Consider the following 18593-nt stretch of genomic DNA (forward strand, 5'->3'; position numbering starts at 1 on the left):
CATATCACCATTCAACAGACTAGCTAAGTACTTTTGATACAAGTATGACTAGCAATTTCTCTTGCAAGGCAAGAGAACTACCATGGACACAGTATACTGAAAGGCGTTTGTGTGACTCCTTAAGGTTGGGTTCTGTAGTCAATGTGTGACAAAGTTCGTAGGTAACCTATGAAACAGGTGCACAAATGGCTGGCAAGATTGATTCGGTTGCCATAGCATTTAAGACACAATCAAACATCTCGAGCGTTACAAGGAAAACAATGTACGAGGCCAGTCTGTCTCAATGATTGATTTCTAAGCAAGTCTGTGGCATGTAGAGTTCTGTTTACTCTCGTCCTCTCAGACTTTCTGTGAGCTGATGTCATCTAAGTGTTAATCGAGCATTAGAAATACCTGACGGAGCAGGCGGATTGGTCACTTGCACTTTTAAACACACATGTATACTGGCACACACCCTGTGAGAACTTTGGACTTATAGAAAGCTGTGAGATTACAGAATACTGAATCAACAATGAGAGAGAGAGAGAGAGAGAGAGAGGGAGGGGGAGAGAGAGAGATAGCCACCCTTCTGTGAAGAATTCCAAAACATGCTTCCTGTCTGAATAAGTGCACGGAGGAGCTTGAATAACGCCAGTGCAAACGTGTAGGAAATGGGCAATAGTTGGTCACACTTTTCTTTTAAAATAGCACAACAATTTGACTGTACTTTATCAGTAATATATACTATACTTACAGTTGCCCCCAGTAGTAATTTCGGAGCCATTTTTGCAATTTAACCTGTTCCTAAAGTGATTTCTTGAGGATGTATGATGTCATTTTTCCTCAAGTTTACACAGGTCCAATTCATCACAATTACTATGAACATGATCCACTGTTTGACTACCAGTAAGTGTTCAGAGTCTTAATTTTGAATTGTATATCTATTATTAAAACACACACAAAAACGAATACATTTTTTTGTGGAATATTTTGCTTGGAAAGTGTGTTTGTACAGTCGTTCAAGTACATGCCACATATTTTATCTAATGCAATGCTATATTCACATTTCTGAGTGTGTCCGACTGTGTTATTTTAGTATTCTTTATGCACTATTTATTAGAATTTTAAATTAACTTTTATTTTTATTTTTTATTTCAGTTTTCATTTTAATTTTTTGTCATTTTTTATAATTTTTTAAATCTTTTTATTTAGTTTTAATTTATTTTTATTTTAGTTTTAGTAATTTTAGTACTTCAGTTTGAATTTATTTATTTAAATCTTTCAGTTTGAAGTTTTTCCGTCTAATATTTATATTTTACTTCATTTAAATTATATACAATTTTAATAGTTTTCATTTTAGTTAAAGTTTGCAAATACAGTGTTTTCACAGAAAAGGCTTAAGCTAGTCCTAGACTAAAATGCATGTTTAAACTGCTTTAACTGAAAGCAACTTGTACTGACATATCTTGTCACTGCCATAGTTTTGTCTCAAGATGCACCCCAGTAATGTTTTTTCTAGTGAACGTTTATAAAAGCTACTTAAATGTAAGATGTAAATGTAATGTACCCAAGTGTGGCAAAACTGTCCAATTCATTCACAGGGTCTTGCAACCAGAAGTCAAAAAGATTTACAGATGTATGTTCAGTGCTTCACCACAAAACAGAACAAAAACCTCACCTTGGGTTGACAATTCATAACATTACAAATGAACCCTGACCTAGAGATGGCATCACAGTGCACACTAGCTGTTCACAAGCAGAGTATCAGTGTGGTAAGGTGCTCCTCTCTGTTGCTCTCTTTGTCTCGTTGAGGCATGAGTGATTAAGCTTGCGTTAGGAGTCATTATCTGAGTGTTTGCACAGCTCCATCTGTCCTGAATGGGCCCAGAGGGTAAACAACAAACGTAATACAGGATACACTTGCACAAGAGACTCAAGGCCTTTTCATAGTCAAACACACACACACACACACACACGCCAGTGCCATTCACTTCCCCCCAAATCTCCACTGATTAATTTAAACATCCTCATCACAGTTAGAGGAGTAACTTGTGGCATCTTGCTGGTATTTTTTTTTTTTTTTTTTGACTAACATGAATTTTCATTGTGTTGATCTGTTAAGCCATTATTATAGTATGCCTAACCCATGTAACATCACATTTTTTATTCAATTTAGGGTGGATACCATGTTATAGTTTAAGACTCATTAAGTGATTAAAAGCTCAATGTCACAATGATATGAATGACACAGGTTATATCAAAATGATAGATAGATAGATAGATAGATAGATAGATAGATAGATAGATAGATAGATAGATAGATAGATAGATAGATAGATAGATAGATAGATAGATAGATAGATAGATAGATAGATAGATAGATAGATAGATAGATAGATGGGGCAGTTCTTTTCACACAGATGATTGTCTGTCAGTGGCCCCTGGTAAAAAGGGGTTGGGGCCTGAAAGTTGTGGGCGTGTCATTGCGGGTGGAGTATTTTCACTCCACTGAACCTCTACGGAGTGAGTAATTACTGGCTCGGCAGCCAACAGAGGGAACACACGCTCTGCCACACAGAAAAATACGTTCTCAACAAATTAGTAAAAGAGTTTAGTGTGGAATTGTGGAGTTTATACATGTTAAAGTGCGTGAAAGGACTCCAGTGGACTGCTGGGAAACACACTGAAGGAAATGGCAGGAAGCACCTGAAACCTGTTGCCCTGAGCACTAGTGCGAAAGGTGATTTTTATTTTTTTATTATTCACCTTTATTATAATCTTAAAAAAGGATTTAATTTTTGGACGTCATATTTATTTTCCTTGTTTTCTTCTCGTTTTTTCGGCGTCTTTTTTTTTTGTGTTGTTGTGAATCCGCCGGATTGCATTCATCGGATGCATTCACCTGCCATGTGGAATTTAAAGCAGATAAGAAAGGAAACCGACGCTTAAAATGTTACTTTGTTACAAAGTATCTGCGGGAAATGAACTTTCGACCTTAACACGGTTTACTTGGTGAATGATTGACCATTCAGTCCACGGTTGCGCGTGCTTTTCCACGGTACGTTCTGACGTTCAATTCTATGTTTATGATTTTCTGTCGAATTATTAATCTATTGTTTGATTTAACTACAGTTGTTCTTTTACTCTTTCAGCCCGTGTTTAGAATCATGGTCTGTTTGAAATGCACTCACACAGTTGGAAGAAAGTGTCCTCGGGATCTGGAATGAAACTTCACTGTGATTTACAACCTTGTGGACTGTGGACATGCTGCTGGAGCAATTAAGGTTTCCTTTTGGGATTTCTTCTTTCCGAAACGCAGCAATAAATTAAAAAAGAAAGAAAGGAAGGAAGGGGGGGAAAACCTGAGCTGAGAAAATACTCAAGAATTGAAATTCATAGTTTTTTCAGTATGAGGAAACCTACAGATAAGCATCATTTCACCATGGAGACCTCTGGGATGCACCTGGTCGGATTTTGGCTTCACGTTCTTCTGCTGCTGCAACTGTCTCGACTCGGCGATGCTGCCTCTAAGGATATAGTGTGCGAGCCCATCACCGTACCGATGTGCAAAGGGATCGGATACAATCACACCTACATGCCCAACCAGTTCAATCATGACACCCAGGATGAAGTCGGCTTGGAAGTGCACCAGTTTTGGCCACTTGTCCGAATCCGTTGCTCCCCGGACTTGCTTTTCTTCCTGTGCAGTATGTACACCCCAATCTGTCTTCAGGACTACAAAAAACCTTTACCGCCTTGCAGGTCTGTGTGCGAGAGAGCTAAAAGGGGTTGCTCCCCCCTCATGATCCAGTATGGGTTTGAGTGGCCAGAGCGGATGAGTTGCGAGCAGCTGCCCATGTTGGGTGACACCGATCGGCTTTGTATGGACAGGAACAGCACTGAGACTACAACTTTATCACCTCCTTTCTCCAAACCCACTCCTAAGGGAACACCACGACATAGAGCCACTGCAAAATCCGCTCCGCCGCAGAAGTGTGAACGTGACTGCCGTTGTCGAGACCCCCTGGTGCCCATCAAAAAAGAAGCGCATCCTCTCCATAACCGTGTACATACTGGCTCTTTACTCAACTGTGCTTTGCCCTGTCACCAACCTTACTTTTCCCCTGATGAGCGTACCTTCACAACCTTCTGGATCGGACTGTGGTCGGTGCTGTGCTTCGTCTCGACGCTCACCACCGTGGCCACTTTCCTCATCGACATGGAGCGTTTCAAATATCCAGAGCGGCCGATTATCTTCCTTGCTGCCTGTTATCTGTTTGTGTCGCTGGGGTACATCGTGCGACTGCTCGCGGGCCACGAGCGAGTAGCTTGCGAGGGCTCCGGCGATCAACAGCACATCCTCTACGACACAACGGGTCCAGCCCTTTGCACGCTGGTTTTCCTGCTCATATACTTCTTTGGAATGGCCAGCTCCATCTGGTGGGTGGTGCTTTCCTTCACCTGGTTCTTGGCGGCAGGAATGAAATGGGGTAACGAGGCCATCGCGGGCTACTCTCAGTACTTCCATCTTGCTGCTTGGCTCGTTCCTAGCGTCAAGACCATCGCTGTCTTGGCTTTGAGTTCAGTAGATGGAGACCCTGTGGCTGGGATCTGTTACGTCGGCAATCAGAGCTTGGAGAGCCTACGTGGCTTCGTATTGGCACCTCTGGTCGTCTACCTCTTCACCGGCTCCCTCTTCCTGCTGGCTGGCTTTGTTTCCCTCTTCCGGATCCGTAGTGTCATTAAACAGGGCGGCACAAAGACAGACAAGCTAGAGAAGTTAATGATCCGGATTGGGCTCTTCACCGTCCTGTACACGGTGCCCGCAACTATCGTGGTAGCATGCCTGGTGTACGAGCAACATTACAGGCCAGGATGGGAGCGGGCGCTGGCCTGTTCTTGCCCATCCGAGCGCCAGCGGCTCGGCATGGGCCCGGACTATGCCGTCTTCATGTTGAAGTACTTCATGTGTCTTGTAGTAGGCATTACCTCAGGTGTTTGGATCTGGTCAGGGAAGACTCTGGAGTCCTGGAAGCGCTTTGTGGCACGGTACATGCCCTGTAGGACCCGGAAGCCACCTGTATCAGGCTCGTCCATGTACAGCGAGGCCAGTACCGCTCTCACAGCCCGAGCTGGAACAGCACCCACTGGGACCTATCACAAATCAGCACCCTCATCACATGTCTGAACATTGGCCAGGAACCCCTGATCCTTTATAAACCCTACAACAGTGACGCATGAAGTGTGCAGGTCATGACTCTAAATGAGCAGGTGTCTATTCGACCTTCCACCAACATCACCAGATTTGATGGACGGCATGAATATAATATTATGAAGGATTTTTACAGACTATTGGTTGTTTTGTTTTGTTGTAATCAAGCTCTTTTCATTCACTGGTCTAATTTAAAAAGCAATGAACATGTTGATACTTTGTGAGGAAAAAATTTCAACTTAAAATTGTCGCAAACATCTTAGCTGTTGTCTGTGGCTTTTAGATCATGAATGATGGAAAAAAAGATCTGAGGTTAGTACTTGATATGAGTCGAGTCAAATTGATGAGTTTTTGGAGATATTTTATTTATTTGTGTATTCTTGTAAATATGCTATTCAAGAACATTGTGATATCTCAGAGTCGCTCTGTTGTGTTTGTGACTTTATCGGCATTTTGCAGGATGTGGGTATGTTTTGTTCCATCATTTTAAATAACATCTCAAGTCGTCTAATTTAAATATGTGTTTTAGGTTGGATGCGAGTAGATGCTTTCCTGTGCTCTCTGTAAGCAACAACACTGTTCCAGCTTAGTGAAGTATAGTGAAGCAGCAGTTCACATTCACTTTGTTGTTTTACATTGGTTCATGGTCACCGTATATTCTTCAGGGTCCCTCAACAGCCCCTTACCAGGTTGTGTTTCAAAGATTGTCAAGCTATCTGTCCACTGATAATAGATTATTGGTTAGCATCTATTAGGCAGTGTTAAATGATAGGATGTGTATGTACCATCTATAGACTTGTTTGGAAAGTCTGTAGCTCTATAATGTGAGCTTGACTTCCCTCTTGTGGTCAAGGGTTCAGGTGTTAACCAGCAGCCATACTAGGTTTGTTGAATAGAACTTAAAAGGCCAAATATTAACTGGTTTCAAAACAATGTGGAACATTAATTTCTTCTGGTCTGTTTGAAAGACTTTTACTTCCATCAATTTCCTTGTCGAGCCTCATGATCCTTTGGTAATTTTGTTTGTCATTTCACCTTATTTGTGTTTTGAATCAGAAAACCAGTGTTGGGTATGCACTTTTAGCAGACAGAATCTGTAAACCTGTGTTGGTTTCGTAGATCTGTGTGAAATCTTTCAGTGGAGCATTAATATGTAAATGGTTTCTGTTTACTGTCCAAGCTGTTGTAGAAAAACTTTTCCTGTGTAGTCTTCAAAATGCCTCACAATTTTGCTGCATGTCTGGTTGAGTGTACATACTCGTTTGGCTCTATTCATATGTAAATCTTGTAGAAGACATGTCCTTTTAAGAGTCCAGACTGCAACTTTGTACATATGTTTTGTAAAAGATATGAAATTCAGTGCTACAATTTTAAAGAGATCCTTAGATATTTATGAAAAGTGTCTTTTACATGTTTTTTTTGTTTCTCTTGCTGGTAGAGAATAAAAGTGAGGAGCAATTTGTGAGCCTGCAAGTCAAATGTTTGGTCAATCATTTGTGCTTTTTATTTTTACTGCTGTTTTGGAAAAAAGATTCAACGTGTTGATCTAAAACAAATCCTACTGAGCATGTTTACCCTGATGTTTTGTTAGAGTACTATCAATTTTTTTTTTTTTTTTTTTTTTTTACAGGCACTAAAAACCTGCACTTTATTAGTTTTTTTTTTTTTTACATTGTTTAAAACAAATACAGTTCTAACATGGTTAATTAGCACTTAAGAAAGAACTGTATGTGTTAAAATCCCTGGATTAATTTCAGTGTAATGCAACAAAACCACTTAAACCAACCTTCTGACAGTTTGGAGTGACCTTGTAAAACATTCTTCAAACATAAATTCAGACGTGTTACATGATTAGTGTTTATTTAAAATACTCCATCTGCAAATGATTTCAATTAAAAACTGACAGTTCACAGCTAGTAGCCTACATAGTAAGCAAAAAACAAACAAAAAAAAACCCATTCAGTCCGTTTTTGTCTCTATGTTGTTCTGCATTGGTTGGGTAAGGTGTAGGATCTTTCGACTGGCGTGACATCGCAGCCAAAGGAAGGGGCAGAGAATGAGTTTTGTCCATTGAGCGCCGTCTTAGAGTGGTGACTGTTCCGAGCAAAAGCTCTAAGAAAGAACGGCGTTGGATCTGCGAATGCCCACAAGGTTGTCTGCGCTGAATGATCTCCTCATGGCCACTCTGCTCAGATCCTTGTACTTATCCTCACATAGTCTTGAGATTGCCTTTGAAATAAAAAATTGAAATGAGAACTTTTGTATTTATACATTGACCCATTAGTTATGACTTCATGTCCCAAAATAAACTGGTCAAATTGTTTAGCTCCCCACCTCTAGTTTCTGTGCTCGTTCATTGCTTAGTGGCTCCAAAGGAAAGCTCAGGTTGTTGTCGTCTGCTAAAGAGCGCAGGTCAAAGTAATACTTGGCATAGACGCTGGCCGGTACGTTAATGTTAAACTGCAGCAGCTCCAGAAAATGTCTTTCCATCTCGTTCCTAAAAAAATTGATATTGAGATTAAATTAGTCACGAGCATGTTAAAATCAATGTAAATAAAATGTAAACCGATTAGAAAAAAGAAGCAACATGACAACTATACGATCCACATCAAGCATTCACAATGTGACATACTAAACTACTTTAAACAGCATTTTCAATTTTTCAATCATTCAAAAGTTTGGGGTCAGCAAGATTTTTAAAATGTTTTTGAAAGAAGTCTCTTACGCTCACTAAGGCTGCATTTATTTGATCATAAATACAGTAAAACAGCATTATTATGAAATATTACATTTTAAAATGTTTTCTACTTAAATATTTTTTAAAAATGTTTATTCCTGTAATGGCCAAGCTGAATTAGCTTCATTACTCCAGTCTTCAGTGTCACATGATCCTTCAGAAATCATTCTAATATGGTGATTTGCTCAAGTAACATTTCTCTCTTTTTGTTAATCAGTGTTGAAAACATATTTTTGAGGAAACAGTGATTGTTTTTGTCAGAATTCTTTGAATAGAAAGTTCAAAAGAGCATTTATTTGTCTTTACAGTCACAAGTACTGATTTGGCTAAAAAAATACTTTTGAACAATAGAGTATAATTATACATCTAGGGCCAGATTTACTAAACATAGCAAATTAGCGTGAGAATGCAATTCCAAAAAAGCGCAGATGGGACTGGAAAGTTCTGCACGTGATCTACAGTACTGACGTCAAGCAAATAAAAGAACAGGATGAAGCCGGATCATTTTCATGATGTCCAATGCAATCTACCAAGAGCAGCACAAATTAGCATCTGGTTTAAGACATGCTATTTTGGGCGGTATAATGGTGTAATAAATACCAATAAAATATCAGTAAATTGATTAGAGCAAACTTTAGTAAATCACCTTGCATGATTCATTTAAATACTGTCCTCCCATAAATTTTGCGTCTGAAAGGGAAACTCCTACAAATTCATGTGCAATAAAATCAAAAATAATTGTCCACACCTTTTCAGTGCTAATTATTCATAGTGTGTCTTCAGTAAATCCTGACAGTAGTTTAACACCAAAAGAGGGTTTGCGCTGGCGCAAGCTGTTAGTAAATCTGGCCCCTAGTAGGTAATCTCATATTAAATGAGAAAGAATACACCGAATAATTGTCCTTTTAAAAACTGTACCATTTACTTTGGGCTATTTAAGTCATCTGCAAAAAAGCCATGAAATGTAAAGAACATTTAAAATGAGGAGAGGCCTAAATTCACAATTTTTAATCTAATATCATAAACTTGATATTTCAAAACAAAAAAAGTTCATTCTATTTGTTACCTATCATAATAGTAATATTATAAACCAGAAACATCTTTTACACCCCCCAAACCATCATAGGTACAGAGACTGTCATCGTGGAGACAGTGATCGAATGTTTTGGGAAGAGCAGACATTAGGTTGAGGTTGGTATGGGAGGTGTAGGGAGAGGGGAAGGGGGGAGGTTCGGTCGCTAGGGGCAACAAATGGAGTGGGCGAGAGCCTGGACCATTGTAGAGGAGTCTGAGAGCACTTGAAGCCCGCCAGCCCAGAGGCTCACAAAGACTGCTTCAATGAAAGGGATGAAAATAGAGCGAAGGGGCAGAGAGGAGAGAAGAGGGACATGGCCTTTAACATACACAATCAGGTAGAACAGCACAAAAACAGACACGTACACACACAAACCCTGTCTGTGTCATTTATATGGATATTGAGACATGAGAACAAACAAAAAAACAAGGTTTTGAAGTGTGTCCTGTTCCAAGGGATATGGGAAGTTGTGGGGTATGTGGGAGTTGTAGACTGGAATGAGTTGGAAGAGGAGTGAAGCAGTACTGTCTCCTTCCTGCAGCACATACTAGAATTTGGATGGTGCATTGATGTATCACATCGGGACGTTTTGTTCTAGATCATACACGGATGGTACAAACGACCTGTGGCATTTCAGCAGGAACGGACAGTGATTATATTATCTCACTCACATGTCCTCAACAGTGATGTCTTTGAGGATCTGACAGTAATCGACGTTCCACACGGCCTGATCGTCCCAGACTTTTGAGGCCAACAGGATGGCTCCAAGAACAATCCTCTTCCAGTTAGATGGGCAAATGTCCAGCTCGGCATATGTCAACAGCCTCTCCAAATATACCTGCAGCAAAGACAGTGGAGAAGTATGTTGTCAGAAAATGCCTTTTTAACCCTTTATAAAAATATTAAAATCATTAACATTAGCTAATGTGTTCATTACAAAAATAACAATTACTAATACTTTTAAAGTATTTGTTAAGGTTAATGATAATTTCTAAATAAGAGTAAAAAAGTCACATTTTCAGTGTCACACGATCCTTCAGAAATCATTCCAATATGCCATATTATCATCAGTGTTGAAAACAGTCATGCTGCTTAATATTTCTGTGGAAAGTGTGATATTTTACCCGAAGATTCTTTGATTAATAGTAAGTTCAAATGAACAGCATTTATTTGAAAAAAATTTCATACCATTATAAATATCTTTACTGTCACTTTTGATCAATTTAAATACGCTCTTGCTGGATATTAAGTATTAATCAAAAAACACTTGAAGATAGTGTATACTAATACATTGTTTCATATTTTATAAATTACCATTAATTCACGTATTATTTATTAATCTGCATGAACAATGAACAACAGTATATTTTTATAAAATGGCATTACCCAGATTAAGAAATGCAGTAAAAAATTGTATTTATTGTTTCTTCATGATTTAACTAACTCCACATTAACTGGTCGTGAAATGGGTGAGCAGTGCATAACATGATTTTCTTGAAGATAAAAGAAAGAAGTTGGAACTGATTTTGGACCAGTACAGGTTAAACGGGCAAATTATGATTCATTCTCTGGTGCTCTGCTGTCCTCTAGTGGACTTCAGGAAAATGTGCCTAAGCATCTCAGTCAGAAATCAAAGCCTCTGCTTGATGGAAGCCTCTTATTTTTTCCCTCATTGTACAGTCTTTTTTTCCTCATTGTATTGTTGAAAGTGTAGCAGACCAGTCAGACAGGCTGGCATTCTCTTACCAGAGTGACGATTGCACACTCGGCCGTGAGCTGTGCCGCGCTGAACAGTGTCCGGACGAATCGATAGATGAGTTTGTGTTCGGGGTCTGTGCGGGAGTAATCATCAGGAACCTGCTCCCTCTGTCAAAGCAAGCATTTATTATACATAATATGCTAATATGTTCACAATTTCTAGTTCAAATTTAAGCTCAAATGCCAGTAAGATGCCAAGAGACCTTCTACTATAACACAGAGTTACTGTGGAAAGTGCGAGAGCATAAGGACTTCTTACAGTGTTACAAGTAACAAAAATAACTGACTGTTCAGAAATACATTTCCAAAAATCCATTTCAGCTGGATTTTAAACCACACATGGATCAGATAAAATGTACAAATCGGATTGCAAAACATTTTTTTGCTGCTCAGACTAAATAGCTAAACGGATTTGATGCACACAAAAATAGATATTGCAACCTGTCTGAAGAAAAAAGAAAAAAAGTGAAGTTAACAAGATAAATAAGGGGTTAACTTACAGATAAGGGGTGCATTTTTTCATCAAAGATGTCCAATGACCTATTGGAATCCCTAAAATGGATTAATGAAATGGTTTAAAATCACAGAACACATGTAAACATTATATGAAGTACCTCATCATATGTATAATTTAAATTATTTGCTCATGGTAAAGAACATAACAAAACCTACCTGTTTTTAATGTGATAATATATTGCTAATGTGACACTGGAAACAGAGAACAGAAATGTGTCAACATGCAAACCAAGACAAAATAAAACAACCAACAGTACTCTACCTTTTCATTTTTTTTTTTTTTTTTACATGCATTCAATAATATGTACTCAATGTGTATATTTTACTCTAAACAATAATATAGAAATCATGCAATAAAACAGTGGACCTTCACTGACCATTTGATTGTGCTTTTCAGGTTGGGCTGACTAACAGTACTGTCATCAATGAATATTGTAGAGCAGGAACTGTACTTCTTTGAAAGCAGACCAGGTGAGACCTTCGGAAAAGACCAACATTTAATACACTTGCGGATGTTCCAACAGTATAAGCAAGCACAACCACAAAACAAAGTCCGTAACATGTTCACTCACGTGGTTTATGTGATTGCTTTTCCTCCTATCCCGTACTGAAAAGAGAAAACCAAGGGTTTTTGTTAAACATTTCTTTAACAAATATTAACAAGCTGTGCCACTGGCCATTTAACAGTAATCTTCCATCTATTAACAGTATGGGTCAGGACACTAGTTAATATGCAGCTGCTAACTAGAAGTAAAATGAAATAATTAACTGATGACAATTTTTGGAAACACTCACCATCTGTCTGTGACTTGCTAAGGAAGATCGTGCTGGCGCGGGCATGATCTGAGGGGTTGGACTCTAAAGCCAGATCTAGAAGACATAATTAAAAACATTAGGAAAAAACACTTAAAAAATTATGGCATGTACTTAAATATCAAATAAAATTTAACAATTTAATTAAAAAAAAAAACTTTTCTATCATGTTTGTTTATTGTAAAATGTAATTTATTCCTGTGACGGCAAAGCTGAATTTTCAGTAGCCATTACTCCAGTCTTCAGTGTCACATAATTCTGAATGAAATCATTCTAATATGCTGATTTGGTGCTTTAAAAACATGTATTATTATTATTATTATTATTATTATTATTATCAATCTTCAAAACGGTTGTGCTGCTTAATATTTTTGTGGAAACCATGATAAAAAATTTTCATTCTTTTTTTTTTTGATGAATAGAAAGTTTAAAAGAACAGTATTTGATGCAGAAATCTTTTTAAAAATTTTCGAAACCTCTTTACTTTCACTTTTATGTACCCTTGCTGAATAAAAGTATTAATTTCATTCAAAAAAAAATAAATAAATAAATAAAACTCCATACTTGCAGTACAGCATAAGATTCAATTTTCCTGCTTGAAAAAGCTAGTGCTAGAAAAGCAGTTGTGGCAGTGATCATTCAGAATAAATACTCATCTTCAAACTGAAACCCCCCTACAACAGTAATAAGGTGGTGTGTAGTCCTATTCGGCACGCTCAAACTGACTGGCAGGAACACGCTGCTACCCGCTCTTGCCACAGGAGCGAGAGGAGTGGTGGGCACAATGAGCCTATTGTATGGGCACTGCAATACAACGCAAGCTTACACCCATAGCTCCACCCACACCTCCATGCACCGTAGGAGCTGTGCCAGGACGAGCACATATAACAAACAGAACCGACTCCCCTGGCCGAGACACAAATTCAACTGTACCGAGATGGTGTTATGTTTGTCTGTATCGTTCAAATGCAAAAAAGTTCTACCCAAAGTGCAGTTTAGAATTTTAGGACTGAGGATTTTGCCCAGGTCACCTTATGAAAAGGTGTCTTCACCAGCCAATGAAGAGGCATTCTTTTTGGAATTCAGTGTAGACAGGGTCAAAAGACTTGTGCCAGTGCTGCTAAGTTATACAGTAAACACTCCAAGGAGATGTTTGGACAGCTGCAACCATGTCATGGGAGCTACAAAACTGGCAGGAGGTGTGCAGCGCAGGTGCAGGGCAGAAGGATTCTAGAGGGGGTTCTGGGAACCCAGTTTTAGATGACTTTACTCTACAGTCTACAGCCCAGAATGCACTTTTACAAGTATGTGAAAACAATCACATAATTTTGTGTCCCAATGGATCAAATGTGACCCTGGACAACAAAACCAGTCATAAATCGCACAGGTTATTTTTATAGCAATAGCCAACAATACATTGTATCAGTCAAAATGATCAATTTTTCTTTTATGCCAAAACTCATTAGGATATTAAGTAAAGATCATGCTCCATAAAGATATTTTGTACATTTTTTACTGTAAATATATCAAACATGTATTTTTGTGAGTAAATATGTATTGCTAAGGACTTCATTTGATCAACTTTAAAGGCGATTTTCAATATTTCGATTTTTTGCACCCTCAGATTCCAGATTTTTAAATAGTTATATCTCGGCTAAATATTGTCCTATCCTAACAAACCATACATCAATTGAAAGATTATTTATTAAGCTTTCAGACTATGTCTAAGTCTCAATTTCAAAAAATTGACCCTTATGACTGGTTTTGTGGTCCAGGGTCACAAATGTCAAATCATAATGCATGTAGCATTGTCAGCAGTACCACAAGGGGCACTATGCTTGCAAGAGGGCATTAGCATAAACGTTTCTCTTGCAGGTCAACAACTATGAAGCAACAGTTTGAGAAATTCTTGCTAAGTTTATAGCAAGCTACAAGACTAACATCATATTGATTCGGTTTAATGGCAAAGATATTTAAAGGTAACTATCGAAATGTCACTCAAATGTCCAATTCCTGCTGCAATTCACCTTCATGTTAAATTATGATCACTGCATAGCATAGATGATTTCCAAGGACTTAATTCAGATACATCCGAAGGCATACTCTAGGAGATGAAAACCTCAGAACCTGGCAGTTCCAGTCTTGACAGCTTTCTTCAACACAAGTTATCACAGCCATTACCTATCAGAGAATGTGAATGGCATGGCAAAGTACAAATGCCAAGTCCAGTTGGGAAAACCTGAAGATTTATTTCTCAACCAAATGCTTGTTAGAGCTGAGGCACAGAATCCTTTCCCTGAGAGATCGATGGATATGGGTGAGAGAGAACGCTGACCGATAGAAAGGTGCAGGAACGCCTGGTGACAAGGCAGCTTTAATTAACATATACGGGCGGCAAACCAGAGCCAATTATCTGTTCGCCAACTCAGTGTTAAAACGCAAAACTAACGTCACACTGCAGAAAAAAATACAAATGCGTTTTTTTCTTGGTGGAGCACAAATAAAGATTAGACCAAAAGCAACAAGAGGCTGTGTGTTACAGTGATTTTACTCCACCTCGCTTTGTGGGTAAGAACACTCCTTAACTGTGGTAAAAGCCCTGTAATGACCTCCCATGAATTACTGCTTTAAAGGATTAGTTCAACAAAAACCTAAATATTTTGTCATCATATACTCACTTTCATTATGCTCCAAACCTGTGTAACTTCTGTGGGAAAAAGGGACACAAGACACTGTCTTCCATTCAATTACAATGACTAGGGACTGGAGCTTCAAGCATCAAAATGGACACACAATTTTTATGAACAATTCACTGAAAAGAATGATTCATTGACCACTCAAGCATCGCTCTGTCTATAATGAACTCTGATAAACATGCAAGTGACTTTTAGCAATTGTTTGGTTTTGGAAGATTTGAGATTTTTTTTTTTTTTTTTCATTCACTTTCATTATTGGAAAGGATAACTAGGATAATCTTCAAAAATGTATCTTCTGTGTTCAACAGAATAAAAGTCCAACAGGTTTGGAACGACGTAGGGGTGAGTAAATTAAAGACAGTATTAGTATTTATGGTGATCTGTCAACATTGTTGTTTGAAGTTTGGGGATGGTAAGATTATTTTTAATGTTTTCGAAATAAGTCAATGCTACATTTATTCAATTAAAAAATACAGTACAAAAGTAATATTGTGAAATAGTAGTAAAATTTAAAATTATTTAAAATACTTTAGTATCAAGTAACATTTCTTGTCAATGTGCTGCTTAATATTTTTTCCTGAAAACTGTGATGCATTTTTATAGGATTATGTATAGAAAGATCAAAAACAGTATTTGTTTTTGTAACTTTGTAAATTTCTTTACTGTCACTTTTGATCAATTTAATGAATCATTGCTGAATACAAGAATTAATTTAATTAAAAAAAAAAAAAATCATACTGACCCCAAACTTTTGAACAGTTCTGTATATGCTTAAACAACAGAGATTCATTCATTCATTCATTCATTCCACAGGTCTCTAGAGCTCATGTACTCAATTGACACTCCCATTCCCCCACCACCAATGTCAAAAATAAGCCCTGGGGGTAGGGCAGCCATCCTTACTGAGGAGAGGAACACGGCTGTAGTGTCGTGGAGCACAGTGATTCCTAACAAGTGCTATGTGTACCTCACAGACAGATTTTGTTACTTATAAAAGAGAATTCACAACTTGCAAATAAATTTCAGTGCTGTCACTACAGTAGTAATAAAACACAAATGACATTTTAATGAAGATCTCAGCAGCAGTGCTTGTCTTTCTTGCACTTCTCTTTTCTCCTGGTTTGGTGGTTATTAAAGGGTACATAAGGCCTATTAATGGGTAAATAAGACAAAAAAAGATTGGGAACACTCATATAAGACACCAGAGAGAACTGTGATTCTGTTCATGAAAATGGTGAGACAGTTCAATGCAGGAAAACTAAGTTTATCCAAACTCAACCTCTAAGCCCCAAAGGGAACAAAACGTGCCTCATTCAGATTCCCAACGAGAGAGAGAGAGATAAGGAGAGAATGCAGCTGTCCCAAAGATCGACATCACTGGGATGCCAGGAATACTATACATTTTTGATAATCTCTGCCAGTTAAACTTAGAATAAGTTCTCTAACAAAATTCCAAATTAACCATGACCTGGAATGTCCCAATCATAAACGGATTTACCACAGTCGCAGTAGTGGAGTTTACACTGCTGTCATAATGTGCTTTGAAACAAAGATGAAGACATGTTGCTCTAAATACAGCACTGGACATTAAGTTGTGTGTGTGTCTATGTAGGTCTCCCCTGAGGGTAAAATAGCTCAGGCTAAATAAACGGCAGTAAAGACTGCAAACAGCCCCAAAAGGCTTCACACACACATCCCAAATTCTAACAGACATTCTTCGATAAATCTCCATAAACCTCTTTTCTTTCAGTAACAATAGCTGATTTTTAAATCTGCAACTGTAATTTTGAACAAAAATGTCATAGGCTGTCCATTTTCAGAGCTAACCAACAGCACTTAAAGTGTTGAGCTCTTAGGAGAAACCCGACCCATGAGATGAAGAGGTCAAGGCATCGGATCTCAGCACAGTTCTTCAAGACGCTGTGGCACACAAATGCAGAAACACAATAACAGAAGAATAAAACAGAATTTAATAGTTTTGAATATAATATAATACTGTTGTTTTGTGGTGACAGTTGGTGACATGGATGAACCCTTACATGGTTCAAACCTACAACATTTCAGTTAAAGTTCTAGATTTGGTTCTTAAATCCGGTCCTGGAGAACCTCGGAACTGCACATATTGGATGTGCCCTTATTTGACACATCTATTTCAGATCTTGAAAGCTCTTCAAATAAGCACATGATACAAATCAGGCTAAATAAAGAGACATTCAAAAAGTGCAGCTGAAAACCACTTGTCTGGCTCAAGGTTGCGCAGTTTTGCTAGTGGGGATCCACCTTCCTGCAAAGTTAATTTCCAACTCTGTTCAATCACACCTGTCTGTAATTATCAAGTAGATATTAAGACATTGATGAGCTATTTTTGGTGTGTTCGAGCAGGGTTGGTCCAGATAGTTGATCTCCACTAGTGCAACTGTGGTTTAGATCTTTTACCAGGAGACCACAACACCCACTAGAACTTACCATCGGGCACCTCTCGGTCACTGATGTGCTGCAGGTATGGACCGGTGTCATCGCTCAGGTCTGCGTTGATCTGATAGTCCTCCAGACGTTCCACCTGCCGGGGTAGTTTGGGGCTCCCACTGGGAGATACGCAGCAGGACACTGTATTCCCCATGATGACACACACACACAAGCACGTGCTCTACCTGCTCAGGTGTGTTGGTCTATGACAAACACCTTTGAAACTCACACCTGGGCTGATTCTGTCATCAGATGTGAATCAATGGATCCAATGAATGAACTTAAGCTAAATGAAGGTGCATGAAGAGCTGAAATGGACACAAAGTCAGCATTTACTGCTGTGCTGTCTTGCTGCTCCAGACTCAAGAGGTATTTTACTATCTGTGCCAGTCATATAACGGGACTCCATGCATTTAGACACAGTGCCACAGATAACCCAAGGCATTAGCACCCGAGTAATCAATACAACCGGATACAAGACACGTGACTGAAAACATATCACTACAAAATATCGGTCCGAGATTATCGAATACGGATTTATTCCTTTAAATTAGCCGTACATGCTAACTGCTAACGGCTAATATTGATTCATTGTGAATAAGCGAGTTATTAGCCGCCGAGCTAACTGAGATAAACCATCCCTTTAACGCTGATTTAAATGTCCGAATGAGGCCTAAATTAAGCCGATTTGGCGGTTCAAATCGGGAAGAGATGAAATAGCCCCTAAATAACAAACTTCCAAGCATTTATCCGTCGTTTATAGGGCAGATCTGTGTGTTGGCTGAAACTCTGGATTCAATAATCACTCAAATCCTCAGGCCTTCGGCCCGCAACGGGAGAAAATTAGGCTTTTAACGCAGCGGATAAATAAAGTCCTGTCCATTTACGTGCGCCCAATTCAAGCTCCGGGGTTGTTTTAAGTTATTAGAATTTGTCCACCGAGTCTCGTCGGAGAGTCCCCCCGTTATCCCCTCCTCCTCGCCGGCCAGTGCAGCAGCAGAAGCGATCCGCTCCCCGCCACCACCGCCATCTGCTCCGAGTGACGCAGCTAAGGACCCGCCCCGTTTTGACATTCCATCAATTGCGATTGGATGAGTTATCAAAACAAACTAAATATCTGTTCAAGGATTGGTGATTAAAACTGTCAATCCACGCCGTCAAGCTAGAGATTTTAACCCCGCCCGTTTACACACCTCTTTGTGAATAGAATAAAATGGAATACTATAGTACTGCATACTCCATAGTGTGTACTGTAGGATGCCTACTGTTCTTTTGAATATGTGAAATGTTATAAACTATGTAATGACAAACATTTCAAACAGTAGTATGTATGTTTAATTC

General features: G+C 38.7%; 2 protein-coding genes and 1 long non-coding RNA gene across 4 annotated transcripts; 2 read left to right on the top strand and 1 right to left on the bottom strand.

Annotated features, from left to right (window-relative positions):
* Window positions 1–2425: 2425 nt before the first annotated feature.
* On the top strand, window positions 2426–6651 carry fzd5 (frizzled class receptor 5). Of its 2 annotated transcripts, none has more exons than XM_067408630.1 (2): window positions 2426–3037; window positions 3132–6651. In XM_067408630.1, exon 2 carries the CDS (start codon window positions 3389–3391, stop codon window positions 5165–5167), a length of 1779 nt encoding a protein of 592 aa, XP_067264731.1. In that variant the 5' UTR covers window positions 2426–3037; window positions 3132–3388; the 3' UTR covers window positions 5168–6651. The 2 variants fall into 2 exon arrangements, with proteins under 2 accessions (XP_067264731.1, XP_067264732.1); XM_067408631.1 differs by having other exon boundaries at window positions 2426–2719.
* A 260-nt stretch (window positions 6652–6911) lies between these two features.
* On the bottom strand, window positions 6912–18272 carry ccnyl1 (cyclin Y-like 1). Its single transcript, XM_067408632.1, has 10 exons — window positions 17253–18272; window positions 12073–12147; window positions 11850–11884; window positions 11655–11755; window positions 11434–11469; window positions 11262–11313; window positions 10750–10869; window positions 9675–9841; window positions 7526–7688; window positions 6912–7420 (listed from the first exon to the last, which is right to left on the bottom strand). Exons 1-10 carry the CDS (start codon window positions 17404–17406, stop codon window positions 7304–7306), a joined length of 1020 nt encoding a protein of 339 aa, XP_067264733.1. The 5' UTR covers window positions 17407–18272; the 3' UTR covers window positions 6912–7303.
* On the top strand, window positions 9734–17209 carry LOC137035400 (uncharacterized). Its single transcript, XR_010897076.1, has 4 exons — window positions 9734–9863; window positions 11675–11748; window positions 15095–15128; window positions 15600–17209. It is a non-coding gene; the product is annotated as an uncharacterized lncRNA (long non-coding RNA).
* Window positions 18273–18593: the final 321 nt, after the last annotated feature.

The sequence above is a fragment of the Chanodichthys erythropterus genome, chromosome 14 (assembly GCF_024489055.1).
Source record: "Chanodichthys erythropterus isolate Z2021 chromosome 14, ASM2448905v1, whole genome shotgun sequence".
NCBI lineage: Eukaryota > Metazoa > Chordata > Actinopteri > Cypriniformes > Xenocyprididae > Chanodichthys > Chanodichthys erythropterus.

Coding starts and splice junctions, on each gene's coding strand:
- ccnyl1 (XM_067408632.1), bottom strand. CDS start 17,406: ATGGGGAATACAGTGTCCTGCTGCGTATCTCCCAGTGGGAGCCCCAAA. Junction 11,756..11,849: donor AAAGCAATCACATAAACCAC/GTGAGTGAACAT, acceptor TCTTTTCCGAAG/GTCTCACCTGGTCTGCTTTC. Junction 9,842..10,749: donor AGTGTGCAATCGTCACTCTG/GTAAGAGAATGC, acceptor TCTTTGCTGCAG/GTATATTTGGAGAGGCTGTT.
- fzd5 (XM_067408630.1), top strand. CDS start 3,389: ATGAGGAAACCTACAGATAAGCATCATTTCACCATGGAGACCTCTGGG.